This window comes from Nuphar pumila, chromosome 11 (assembly GCF_984573655.1).
Source record: "Nuphar pumila chromosome 11, dmNupPumi1.hap1.1, whole genome shotgun sequence".
Lineage (NCBI taxonomy): Eukaryota > Viridiplantae > Streptophyta > Magnoliopsida > Nymphaeales > Nymphaeaceae > Nuphar > Nuphar pumila.
Window position 1 is genome coordinate 19,131,366 of NC_143259.1, and position 14,655 is coordinate 19,146,020.

At 36.7% G+C, this 14,655-nt stretch overlaps 1 protein-coding gene across 1 annotated transcript in view; it reads right to left on the reverse strand.

Moving 5' to 3' along the window:
• RAD51C (RAS associated with diabetes protein 51C) overlaps window positions 1–14,655 on the reverse strand; it is a 174,068-nt gene that overhangs the window by 143,971 nt on the left and 15,442 nt on the right. Inside the window, exon 3 of the mRNA XM_089980901.1 lies at window positions 9,043–9,165. Coding sequence (XP_089837027.1) covers window positions 9,043–9,165 — 123 coding nt within the window. The remainder of the gene's footprint in view (window positions 1–9,042; window positions 9,166–14,655) is intronic.

Sequence of the window (14,655 nt, forward strand, 5' to 3'; positions counted from 1 at the left end):
TTAAAATTAATTGCTTATACTGACTCTGACGGGGGAGGTGACCCAAATAACCGTCACTCCACCACTAGTTTTTGTGTGTTTTTAGGAGACTCGCTGATTTCATGGAGATGTAAGAAGCAGCAAAAAGTGTCTCTATGCTCAACAGAAGCTGAATATCGTGCCATGGCAACTACTTCCATAGAAATTATATGGACTCATCAGCTATTAGAAGACATGGGGATCTCAATAGAAAGGTCCACCAAGCTATGCTATGATAACAAAAGTGCAATATACATTGCCAAAAATCATACTTTTCATGAGCGTACTAAACACATTGAGATGAACTGTTACTATGTTCGGGAAGCATATCTGAAAGGAGTTATAGATCTTCCATATGTAACTTCAGAATATCAGTTGGCAAATTTCTTCACCAAAGCTTTGTGTGCTCCGCGGTTCAATTTCCTACTAGGCAAACTTTCGGTCATCTTGCCCTAAGTTTGAGGGGGGGTGTTAAATTGTAATTTATAAGACAATGTACTTTCTGTATATATTTTATATATATAAAAAAAGATACATATAGATATATATATATTTCATATATGTATATGTATTCATCTACTTGTATATATAAAATATATATTTCTTTATTGTATTGGTTGTAGGGGTATTTTAGTCATTTCTACATTTTACGCATATTCATGTTTTTGAATATGATTGTAATTCCTCCTTTTTATTTTTTAATTTTTTTATTTTTGTAATTTTTTTCATTTCTTATTTTTGTTTTTTTTATATAATGTTTTTGTACACAGTTAGTGGCTGACTGTGTACAGTGTACAACAGTCAGCCATTGACTGTGTACACAGTTTTAAAAATATAGACGTTGGGCTGATTCCCAACATCTCTAATAAGAGCTGTTGGAAATAGCCCAACGTCTCTTAAGTTTGCTTATAAATAAGGGCTATGTGAGCCCATTCTATGCATGTATTAGAGTAAAGAGTTGTCTCCTTAAGCTTATAAACACTGTGCATTTATTGCACTTTCTTTGGTGTAAAGCTTATAAACACTGTGCATTTATTGCACTTCTTTTGTGGTGTAAAGCTTATAAACATTGTGCATTTATTTTGTGTATTGAGTATTTGAAGTATCAAGTTATTTGAAAACTTTATTGTTTGCAAGGATTCTTCACAGTTCAAAGATATACAGAAAATATATTGGTGGAATGGAATGAAACGAAACGTTGCTGAGTTTGTATCTCGATCTCTTACTTGACAGCAAGTTAAGATCGAGCACTAGAGACCTAGTGGACTGCTACGGCCTTTGGACATCCCTGAGTGAAAGTGGGATGATATATCGATGGACTTTATCGTGGGTTTAACGAGGACCCGTCTTCAGCATGATGCCATTTGGGTGATAGTAGACCGATTGACGAAGAGCGCCCACTTTATACCGATCAGGGTGAGTCAGAGTTTGGCAAATCTGTATATAAACGAGATCGTTAGACTTCACGAGATATCACTTTTGATCGTGTCAGATCGAGATCCTCGTTTTGCATCTCGTTTCTATCACAAGTTGCACAATGCCTTGGGCACCAAGTTGAAGTTCAATACAACTTTTCACCCACAGATCGATGGACAGACAAAGCGTATGATCCAGACTCTTGAGGATATGTTGAGAGTGTGCACGCTGGATTAAGCAGAAGATTGGGATAAGCATGTGAAGCTTGCAGTGTTTTTATATAACAATTTCATGACAATATTGGTATGGCCCCATATGAAGCTCTATGTGGTAGGCCATGCAGATCCTCAGTGTATTGAGATAAAGTTGGATTTAGAGCAGTAGAGTGTTTGGATGTGATCCAACATTATTCAGACCAGGTGCGGATTATTCACTAGCGATTAGTTGTTGCACAGAGCCGACAGAAGAGCTACGCCGACCAACGGCGTAAGGAGCTTAGTTTTGCAGTGGGCGATCACATGTTTGTCCGGATATCGCCTACGAAGAGTGTGTTCAGGTTCAAAAAAATGAGAAGTTTTGTCCTCGATACGTTAGACCTTTTGAGATCCTCGAGTGAGTTGGTGTGTCAGCATACCAAGTAGCACTACCTCAGTTTTCCGAGATCCACAATGTTTTACACATCTCGATGTTGAGGAAGTATGTACCAGACCCCTTACATGTTATTTAGTATAAGGCAGTCGAGGTACAACCGGATTTGATGACGAAGGAGAGACCGATGGAGATTGTAGATCGCCAAGACAGGATACTTCAAAGTAGAATGATTATGTTCGTGAAAGTGTGTTGGCAACAGCACACGCTGAACTAGTGCACCTGGGAACTTGTAGGGATGTAATATCTTATAGCTTTTCCTATATTTTTAAGCTCGAAAATATAATTTTTAATTAAATAGTTATATTTAATATGTCAAAATTATTGAAAATAATAAATATGGCTGACGTCAATGGGGTTCTGGACCTAGTCCAGGACCCATTGAAGATATCTATATATGATATGTAACACTTGCAAAATTTATTTATTTTTAACTTTTAAATTCAAGTGAAATTCAGGTGAAATTGAGGAGTTAAATGGATCTAGGACCATAGTTAGATCCGTTATAGAACATAAATCTCATAGGAGATCTGATTTGTGGAATTTGGATATGGGTTGGTTCAAGAAATGTGTTTTTCTAATTAGACCAGCCTTTATTTTAGGACTTTTTCCAATTCGGATCGGAATAGTCCAATCTATATACATTTGGATTGACGTCAACATGGATCTGGGCCTATTCCAGGATCCATATTGACTAGTGCCTTGTATGGGCTGAAGTCCAAATAGATATGGATTTGGATCATGGGTCCAACCCAGACCCATAACCCATCCATAACTTAAAACAAAAATGAATTTAAACTTTAAGAAACACATATATTTATATATTAAAAGAGGTCATGATAGGGTACAGTTCTACCTTGGGTAGGACCCTACCCCAAGCATATCCTCTATCAGGGGGTCACCCCTTACCCTCAATATAAAAAAAAAAAGAATGTGTGTATATATATATATAAGTAATAGATATAATAATAGAGGTAGAGTTCTAATTTGGGTAGAACTCTACCCCAACAAACTCCATCTAGAAGGGGGCTGTCACCCCCTAATGAGAGAGTCTCTCACTATAATAAGAGAAAAGTTAAACCTCTCTCAAAGACATCAAGCTGAAAAAATTTTAGAGAAAGAGGAAAGAAAAGAGAGAGAAAGAGAGGGTGCAAAGAGTGTACCTCCTCAACGTTACCACCATCTTCTTCTTCTTCTTCTTCTTCTTCTTCTTCTTCTTCTTCTTCTTCTTCTTCTTCTTCTTCTTCTTCTTCTTCTTCTTCTTCTAACTCCTTTTCTGTGAATCTTCAAGACAAGGTACGGGACTCTCTCTCTATTCCAATGAGTGGGAGGATTTGTGTGGACTGAATCAAGTATGGGTTTAAAAGAGAAATCAAATTTGTATGTCTATACAGATTTATCAAATTCGGAACCATATTTGATTGAGTTGATGCTTCCTTTCAGCCTATATATATGTATCTACACACACACACACACATATATATATGCTGTTAGTTCTAACTAATGATTTTTTTCAGATAAACACGATTTTTCTTAGTCAGCGTGTCATTGGATCGGGTTCACTTTTATTATAGTTGTTTTAGTTTGAATCTAAAAGTCTAAACCTGCGTTTTTATTTTTTGGGGGTTGAGGTTTTAATAACCTAAATTGGTTATGATTTTTAAATATAACTTAGCATGAAATTTACATGCATGTGGGAGTTGTTTAATGGTTGAGTCTGGATATAAATTAGTGATGTTTGTAGCCTAAATAGATTTCTTTGATTATATAGAATTTTTATGTGTTGATCCTGTCCAGATTTATTTCAAATGTTGTATTAGTTAAACCTATGATATTTCTGCTTGATCTGTGTGTTCAATCATCAAGGTCTGATCCTTGGAAGTATGTGCGCTGTGTGAACACGTGAAAAAATAATAATAAATAGAAACATGTTCGTGGTGTGTGTTGTGCAGACCCACATAAATCAGTTTAGTGGAGTGTGCTGGGTTCTGTAAGTACTTATCAGCGTGTGTTTTTCAATTATCTGTGTAATTTGATCCTAGCATGAATCTGTTTTACAACCTATTGAAATAAGATATAAACATTGAAATGTGTTAGTGGCGAACAGTTTCAAGGCAGATCTGAACCTAAAACAGGTTCAGATCACTCTCAGACTGAAAGAGTATTTTCTGCTGTTAGTACTTTACTGTTTATGCTAGACCTTTAGTTCCTTATTGTGTAAAATTTTACTGAGCATGTAAAGTTGTTTGCTACTGCATATGCTTTGAAACCATCAGGTTTGAGTTCGTGATTCTTCTAATCTGAATGGGAGCATTGAATCAGAATATATATATATATATATATGACTGTTAAGCATGTGTGTATATATATAACAAGCATGAATTTATAAGGGTTCAATTTCTACCTTAGAAAATGTTTTTCTCAAATTCCAAATACTCACTTCAAAGTTTTTTTTCTTAAGTGCATGACACACGTTAGCACAGGTTGCACATGTGCAAGGCTCACCCTCAAACTTGGTTGCGCATGATCAAGGCTTGAGCAAGGCATACACCTAGATCTGATTTTCAGATATGGACATCAACGCATCTAAATCCGGTCTTCAGATATGCACATTTACACACATATCTGAATGGTGTACAATCACTCACTTATAAACAGATTTTTCAGTTGGAACAAACACACTTAAAACTGATTTTTAGATGCATTCCAAAATGATAGTGAAACTGTAAATGCATTGCAAAATGATTTCTGGAAATTGTTTCTAAATTAATTAAACTGTTGAATTGATAGGGCAAGGGTCTAAATTTGCTATTGCATGATGACTTGCATAGCTGTTCTTGTGTAAAGAACTCTTAATTAATTAAGATGGTAAAAGAGACCAAACATAGTAATAACTTTCTTCCCTGGTGTCTCTCTAAAAGGGTGGGAACCTTGGATGACGGTCGTGGAGAACTGTAAATATACTAAACACAATGTGCATTTGTTGTCCCCAAGATCCCGATCATGTTCCCGACCGCGGTTCTAGAGAACTTTCAATCACTATGCCTGGGGTGGTATTGTTGACTCAGTTGTAGTTATTGATATACCAAGAAAGTGGCATCAATGGATGTTGATTTTCTTTATGTCTCAGAATTAGGTGATGATTTTTAATGTTCTGATTGATGGTGATGATTCATGATATCAGTCGGGGAACAAGTGTGGAATCCAGTAATTAAAATACAAATTTGTGTGTTAAGTTACGACTTGAAACTGCCTTGAACCTCGAAAACTTTACCCATTTTTAGTATTTGCGGGTTTGTAAGAAAGTGAAAATTAAATTTGTATGCATTAATAGGGACATGCATGCAAAAGCAATTATAATAAATTAACTCAAAAAGTTATTCATGCATGTTGCATTGATTCATGCATCCCTAAATGTTTAGCATTAATTCATGCATCCCTAAATGTTTAGCATTAATTCATGCATCCCTGAATGTTTAATTTAACATGAAATTGTGGTTTGCTTGCTTGACCTGCTTAGATGGTAAGTTGTTCTGATAATATGTTACTTGTGATTCTTCTTAAGTCTGCTTGATTTACTTTATGCAATTTTTCTTATTGTTGGAAAGTTAGAGGATCTCGTACGAGAACTTTGGTTCTTACCCGTTTTCTAAAATGTTTTTTCAAGAACTGAGGCTCCATGGTGATAAGACTGGCTGACTGGAAGACTTGAGGTTTATGGTCTGGTGGCCCGAGTTCTGATGTGGACAGGATTGGCTAGAGTTGATTTTTGAGTTTATAAACTTTATTAACACATTTGATTAAATAAATGAATTTCAATTCATGGTTTAAATTTATTCTATGTCTGAAATAGTTGATGGGTTGTGAATATTAAATTTGTAATGTGCCCCTGGTCTTTAGGAGGTTTTCCGTAATTGTTTTAAAAAAAAATTGCATTTTTCGAGGGTCAGTTTGGGGTCGTTACACTTATTTATAGAGTATGACATACAGTATTTTCTTTACAACAATACCTATTTCCTTATACAATAAAGAAACTAAAATTCAAAGGTATATTTTCTTATACAAGAAGGAAACTGAAAAATAAAGGAAACATTAATAATAAGGAAACTATACAAATTAGGAAACAACAATAATAATGAGACTCAGTTAATGTTATCTCTTGATAGCAGCCACAGAGATATAGTGAGAATAATCTAGCAGAATATGTGTGTAAACTTAAAAGGGCAATATATGGATTAAAGCAGGCCTCTCGTTCGTGGTTCGAGAGTTTCTCTTTGGAAATACAAAAACATGGATTTGGCAGATCTTCCCTTGATAATTCATTGTTCATCCACAAAGGTAAAGGGTACATGACTGTTTTGCTTATATAAGTGGATGATATCATTATTACATGGAACTCAGATGAACATATTCAAGAAATAAATAAAGTGTTGAACAGAAGTTTTAAAATGAAGGATCTTGGTCGGTTGAAGTACTTCTAAGGAGTTGAGGTTGATAAAAAGAAAGATAGGTTGGTCTTAACTCAGTATAAGTATATTGTGGATCTCTTGCGTAAAAAAGGTATGTGTGATTGCAAGCCTTTGTTAACTCTTGTTCCAATACATCAGCAGTTAGGTATTAATGATGGAGAATTGTATGTGATCCAACCAAGTATAAAAGCATTGTCGGAATGTTGCAATATCTTACCTTTACAAAACCAGATGTCGTGCATGCAGTAAACCAGTGTCTCAATTCATGCACCAGCCAAGAGCTACTCACATGAAAGTCGTGAAAAGAATTATGAGGTATTTAAAGGGTACTCTAGGTGATGGATTATTTTATAAGAAAAGAGATCATAGGAAAGATCTCCTCATGGTTATGGCCTATTCGGATATTGATTGGGCAAGAGATTCAGATGAAAGAAGATCAATTTATGGGGATTGTATATTTGTTGGAGGAAATCTTGTTTCTTGGTCAAGTCGCAAACAAAGGGTCATAGCTTGATCAAGCACCGAAGAGTTAACATAGATAAGAAATTTGCTACATGAGCTAGATGAGACCATCCCTAAATCAGTCTTATTTTGTGATAATCATAGTGCCATCAAGATCTTATTGAATCTTGTACACCATGCAAAAACCAAGCATATAGAGATCGATCAATACTTATCAAAAGTAAAATTGAAGATGGGGAATTTGAATCTAGATTCATCGGCAGATCTTTTTACAAAGGGTTTGACAAAACTGAAGTTTTGGTATTTGAGGTCTAAGTTGTCCATGGTGATTACCATGTACAACTTGAGGGAGGCTATTAAGAGATAACGTTGGTTGGATCTTGGTATTGGGTCCAGGTCCAATACCCAGATCCGATATGTTCATAGTGTGTATAATATGATGTTTCCTATGTTTTTTTATTTCTTACCATATTGTTCATATAGTTAGTTTCTTTGTAATATGTTAAGAATGGGCAGATTTGCAAACTATCTTTTGTATTGTTATTTCTAATATAATGTGAAGCTTTCACGATTTCCCTAATGAGGGAATCGATTAATAGAGAAACAACACCTCTAACGCTTTGTCTCTCCTTCCTTTCCTTTGTGACTACCTTGGAACATCATCATATACCAAATCTAAGAAACATGATACCTCATGAATGAGATTCATATGTTGCATATCCCATTTGCAGCCTATGCAAAAATGACAAAATAATCCATACGGCGTATGTAGAACATGTGCACATGAACTCCCCACTGACAAATGTGCAAGTTCTACAATTAGATCTACTCCCATTCCCCATTTTGGTCAAAAGTTTCCCATGCTACTTCTTCAGTCTGTTGACCCATTCTAGGTTGACATATTGTGGTACTGGGTCTCTGAAGGTTCAAGACAAACAAGATCAACCAAAATGATTGATACACATGGATGCAATGAAACCATAGTAGTACTTCTGATATTTTCCATCCTGTAATTGTATAAGGATGCAGATCCAGGAAAATTTGTTGGTAAATTCAACACAAGTAATCTACAAAGAACACAATGCATAACATGTTTGTGTTTGCTCAGTACTTGCAAATGTTTAAATCAACTTAATCTAATCAACCCATTTTTCCTTCTTAAATGCAATGGCTTTAAGCGGGAACTCAGATATTCTAAGATGAACCAATGTACATCTGCTAAGTGCTGACCATTTGAAACCCAGTTACCTTGGGTTGCTAAATTATGCAACCACTTCAATTTTGAAATCAGTGAAACGGAAATCATATTGACAAAAGACATAACAAGTGCAACATGGTTCTGAAATTCAAAGACAATTAAAATAAGAGGAGATGATAATTGCTGAATATTTGTCGGCATAGTTGGCACAGAAAATAGAATGGGTGGGGGGACCTAACTTGACTATATAAAATTGAAGGATAAAGTAATGCAATTATGCTACTTCTTGAGAGAAAGAGAGAGACCAAAGCTGGAACTTGGGTTTAGAAAGCAGAAGAACAAGAAAAAGAAAATTCCTCTAAATCACTGTTTACTAAAATCCACATGAGGCAGTGCAATAAGGCTTAACCAATCAAGTCCAACAAATCAATTTGTTTTCTTCAAGAAAATTTGTGTGAGTCTTGATCTCAATTTGTTCCTTATGCTTATTGTTTAAACATCACCATTACCGTGGTTTAATGTATTTACTATGATAAGAAAGTATCTTTTTTTTTATCTTCATTCCTACTTAATTAAATCAAATGCTAACTTGAAGATAAATGTTCATATATCTTCTTTTTAAATTTTTATTGACTGTGCTTATGCTTATTGTTTAAAAGATATCCCTATTGCGGTTTAATTTATTTATTATGATAAGAAGGTAGCATTGTTTCTAATGAAAATAAACAAATAAATCTGCTGTAGTACAATTCGATAATAGTGCAGAATACAATACATAGCAGCCTAGATTTATTTGCTTCTAAAGTAATATTGAAAACAGAAAAACCTAACCAATTTCAGTGATTTCCTTGCAATGAACTCCTCCGCCTAAAATATTGTTTAAAGCTTCACAAGATGTCGTGATGTGCCTGCTTGTCTCCTCCTCACAGAGCATATCCCAGGCTGTCTCAGCACCTTCACAATAAAATGATCGCAGATTAGAATTCATGAACTAAAGACTTCCACATGCATGTTAAAACTTCAAATGTAATACATATTGGGATCATTCCCATGATAATAAATAAACTCATCTAACATCCAGCAGCAAGTAGCAACCACAATCCACCAGATAAATTCAAGAGAATTCATTTCAAAAGCAGATGAGCCAAATTCAATGGGATGATGCAGAAAAATCGACAGATGTTGGATAAAAAGTTCTAAAAAATAAAAATAAAAATAAAAACCCTATGGTTTTCTTTAGCCACTTATGGATTTTTCCTAACCACTTATGGCTTTAACATAAGTGGCAACACTTACAAGTTTAAACCTAATCTGGCCAAGTATGGGTTTTCTTTTATCACTTACAGATTTAATCTAATCTGTCACTTATGGGCTTAACCTAATCTGGCAACAGACACTTACAGGTTTTACTTGCTACTTACAGTTTAACCTAATCTCCATCCACTTATAGGTTTTCCCCCGCCATTGGTTTAATCCCTTTGAGTGGAAAAAATTACAGGTTTATCTAAAAAAAAAATCACAGGCTTAGTGTAATAACCGCATTTTTTTGGGAATTAATTGGATTTTTATAGATATAATGCGTAAACGGTTTGATTTGGGTCTGGGATCCAAATCTCGGATCCAAGACTCATAAAGGGATATAAAATAAATTAAATATCACACGTGGATCCAATCCGCGGATCCACGCTATTGGAGAACTTCGGACCCAAATCGCGGACCCAGGTAAGCAAAGGATCCGCTGATCCAGATCGCAGCAGGCTCGCGGGTCTCGAATCCGGACCCGGGTCGCGCCCTGCGATACCGATAAAAAAAAAACGTAAATTAAAGGGCAGGTGTCTGCCCGATAAAATGGAGGGAAGATTGCGGTTAGGGTTCTGAAAGAACCCTAACACGATGGAAGCAGGGGGCGGGGTCGTGCGAGGCCGCCGAAGGGAAAGGGGGGAAAACCTATCCCCTCCCTTTTCATGGGCTGCCCTCCTGCAAAAAGGGAGTCCTGGATTTCTTGCTCTCCCTCTCCTCTGCCCCTCATCACCCTCTCCACCGGCATCGCGGCTGCGAAACAGCAGGCCGACCATCGACAGCAGCCTCCCGATCGCGCCCTTCACGCTGGCAGGAGCTCTGTCGTCGGCAAGCCTCCTGGCCACCTGCTGCCGCAATCGCCTGCCACCAGAATCGCCGACGGCCTTCTTCTTGCAGCAGCGTCAGCCACCTCCTCCTCCAATCGCCAGAACAGGTAGGATTTCTGCACTTTTTGTTTGGTATTGATTGTATCATGTGTCTGTGTTGTGGGTCGGTCAAGAAAACAAGGCATTAGGTGCTCGGTTGTTCTTGATAGGGATCTTGGCTACCGGAAAACGCAGGCCCGTGAGTTGGGGTTTCTGATAGTCGTGATTTTCGATTTGGGGGTTTTCTTGCTTAACCCTAACTTGGAAAATCTCAAATCAAACCGATTTGGGATTTCGGTTGAAGCTTTGGTTAGCCCAGCCGTGGGGTTTCGATTTCTTGGATTTGATAACCCCAGATTTGGGGGGGGGGGGGGGGGTCCTGCAATCAGAATGCTACGGTCATGATTATCGTTTCTTTTAATTGTATTCTTGGTTTTTATGTGTAGAATTTGGGGGGTTTTATTTTTGTTCTGATTTCTATTAAGAAATTGGGGGGGATTTCGGTGGACATTAAAGAAATCCCCAAAATCAACATAAATTGGCGTTTCTTGTCCTAGAAACCGATGATGGTTCTTGCAATGGAATGTGGTTAAGAGAGTGGGGGTGGGTTGCGTGTTTTATAATCGGAATCTTGAAAAAAAAAAAAAGAAGTGTTGATCGAAGCTTTCCCGTACAATGTTTTTTTTTCTCTGGAGGTGTTGATCATGAATATGCACCCGCATAAGTTCTGAAACTGGTTCAGAATGTGAGTTGTAAATGTGGATCTTGGACTGATATAGATAATTACAACATTTCCTTGATTCCTAGTATGTTCTTGAAATACAAAGCACATATCCTATCAGATCCGAAGAAATCAGTGTTATTAAATGTGATTTGAAGCCTTAATTATCAGAAGTCATGGTTAAACTTAGTCACGGGAAGATGGTTATTGTTTTGTTGGTGATCTTGTGGGTTTGACACTATTTGTTCAATACGGTAATGAGCATTTTCATTGTGTATTTGGAGCAACAAAGATGATAGGAATTTCTTATGAATTATGTTCTTTATACGAAATTCTACTTCTTATATTGTGTCATTAGTATTACGCTTTAGCGCTGTTCCAATGTGATATTTTCTTCTTTGATATTGCCTGTGTAATGGTAGATGCTTTTATGAGCAAAATGAAAGAACAGAATCAATGTTATCATCTGTTTATACAGTGGCTCATCACTTTTACACACCAGTAATGTTATTGCCCATTACATTGAATGCAGTGCAATTTTACACAGGTTGTATAGTCATTTTTTATTAGGAAATGGAGTGACAGATCTGGTCCAGATTTGTCCAGAATTATCGGGTTATGACCAACTGACAGTCAGCAGTCAGAAACCCTGTTATGCAATCTGGTTTCTTAGTCGGCTGGACTGAATTTAGTTGGATGGACTGAATTTAGTCGGGTGGACTGAATTTAGTCGAATGGACTGAATTTAGTCGGCTGGGCTGAATTGACTATTTTTTTTAGCTAGAAAGATGGGGGTACGGGATTGGTAAGCTCGACCATCTTCCTTAGCCTATGCAAAAACTTACACTTTTGCCCAGCGAATACGTGAAATGTTATCTTAGCATTTCATTGTACTGGTTGTGCATTTATGAATGAAATCATGGCTCAGTTAGTGATATTTTTGATGTGCGTGTGTAATTTATGTGCACACTCACACACTCAAAGGAGATATGTATTGGTTAATACACGTATGTGATGTAGGTAACACACATAGTGAGGATGCATATGATTGGGAAATGACATGCTTATGATTGGGTTTGTATGTGCGTGGGTGCACATGTATTTGGCACATGTCAGCATGCTTTATAGTTTGCAACATGTGAGGTATTTGGTGCCTGTTAACATATTGCAAAGTTGGCTTTGGAAAGTGCATACATGAAATAAATGTGTGTTTAGCATGTAAAATCATGCATAAATGTTCTAATGTACTTATGAATTATAGATGAATGCATGTGTGTTAAGTGATCACATGAAAGTACTTACACATGGATGGTGAACACATGCATATGACTGTGGAAGCTCATGCACATTGTTAAAATGGTATGAATGAATGCGCATTTGGAATCATGTTGGTATTATTGCATACATTGCAAGTTGTTATGATTTTTGCATACGATGCATCGATGGTCTAGATGAATCATCACAGACCTGGAGAGCCTTAAGCTTGGGTTTGCTTTTTCTTTAATTGGTTAAATGCATCGCAAAAATCATACTTTATATTATTGTTCTATATTGCACTGTTCGATGTGTTTCCACGGGCTGGAGTCTCGTGATGGTTCTCGCAGGGGTTGATGCGAGCTTTTGCCTTGTTTTTGCATGTGGAACTGCAAAACTCATTAATTGACTCATAATAAAAAGATAATGAATAAGAACAGTATAATATACGTTCTGGGATATCTCATCTGGAGTATGAGAATCTTAGATATCCGGTCTTGGGGAGACTGTGAGGATACAAAAACTCCGTGTGCTGAAATTTTATCCCCTGAACCCGATATTGAGGTTCTTTCTCCTAGCCACGGTTTTAGGGAGAGTCCGCCACTTTACCCGGGAGTGGTGTGTTGGTCACAGCTGTGAGTTTGTTTGGTACCAAGGAAGTGGCACTTGTGGGCGTGGGGTGTCCCTTGTGTCCCCGACATTAGATGTGGAGGTCTAATGTTCCGATGGATGGTGTTGTTTCCTGATATCGGTCGAGGGCTAAGTTGGAACCCAGTAATAAAATACAAATTGTGTGTTAAGCTACCCTGGGAACCTACTTGACCTCGGGGTTTGTACCCGTTTGGTGTATCCGCGGGCAATGGTAATTAAAAAGAGAAACTTAAATTGTATGCATTTAATAGGGCATGCATATGGAAAGGGAAACTTAAGGAAAGATAATAAGATGATTCATGCATTACACATAAGTCATGCATTTTCCTACTATGCATTAGAACATGCATTTGTTATCTATTTTCTTAATTGTTATATGTTTGGTGGATGCGTGATGTTTAACTTTTAATATATGTTAAATGTCTTGTTGTACTAAAATTGTGCATCATGGTATGGTTTAATATTTCTTTATGCATAATGGATGCACCCTGTGGTATGAATGTGGACTTGAATTATAAATTGTCATAATTGCATTTCTCTGAATAATTGTGTGGATTCATATTGTGGTTGTGGGATATATAAATGTGGCTATTGATGTTACCTGCCAGTTAACTTCTGGTCAATTGTTGACTGTCACAGTATAGACCTTTGTTTATTTTTTGTATATATATTGAACATCATACTTGACACCCATATCACATACTGGATTCATGATGTACCACATTAAAAGTTACGGATTTCCTACTTAGACAGTTGTAGTCTAATTCCTATAAAATTTCAGGTGAAGAGTTGGATTTAGGAGCGACTACGGGATGAGACTTCGATCGGGATTTTTGGATTTACTGTTCCAAGGATAGTGTGAGAACTCTGATCTTAATTTTTATTGATATTGAAATGAAATGAATGTTTTGGTCTTGCTCCATCTGTAATGTTCTGGAATGCTTAGCCCCACGGTATGACTTGTTTCCGCTGTATTGAAACAAAAAAAAAATCCTCAAAATTTGGGTTAAGATTTCGGGGTGTTACACTTAGCCCACTATCGAGGGCCACCTGATTCCCACTTAAAAAAATTGGTAAGACTTTACAATTTATCACTTTTCAGTTTTTTGACCCACTTTGCACAAGCACTGCCCATATTTACCCATAAACTCCACTTGCTACTTTCCAGTTTATGAGTTTTGCTTTCACTTCTTCATATTGTAATATCGTGTGTTTTTATACTGTTAGACTTAGAAATTTCTGAAAATTTGGTTGTGATGTAGGAACATATGAATCTGGGCTTGGCCCAAGTCTCATCGGCAAGACCTAAATGAGCCAATTAAAAGGTGATAAAAACTTTTATATTCAACCTTTAAAATCAAGCCAAATTCAAGCAAAATTCGGGTTAAATTCAGGCTAAAGTTAGAGGCAAAAATCAAATTACATATCGTTAGATGTGCCTTAAAATTCTGAGTTCAATGATATTTGATTTTTCTGAATTCGGGCTACGGTTGGCCCGAAAATCATATTTTTTCAAAAAAGGCCCGCCTCGATATGACAGAGTCTGGATTAGATCGGATTGGATCCATATGATCCAAGTTAATATGGGTCTAGACTCAGTCCAAGACCCATATCAATTAGGATCTGATCCAGCTTAGGATGTATAAGATTTTG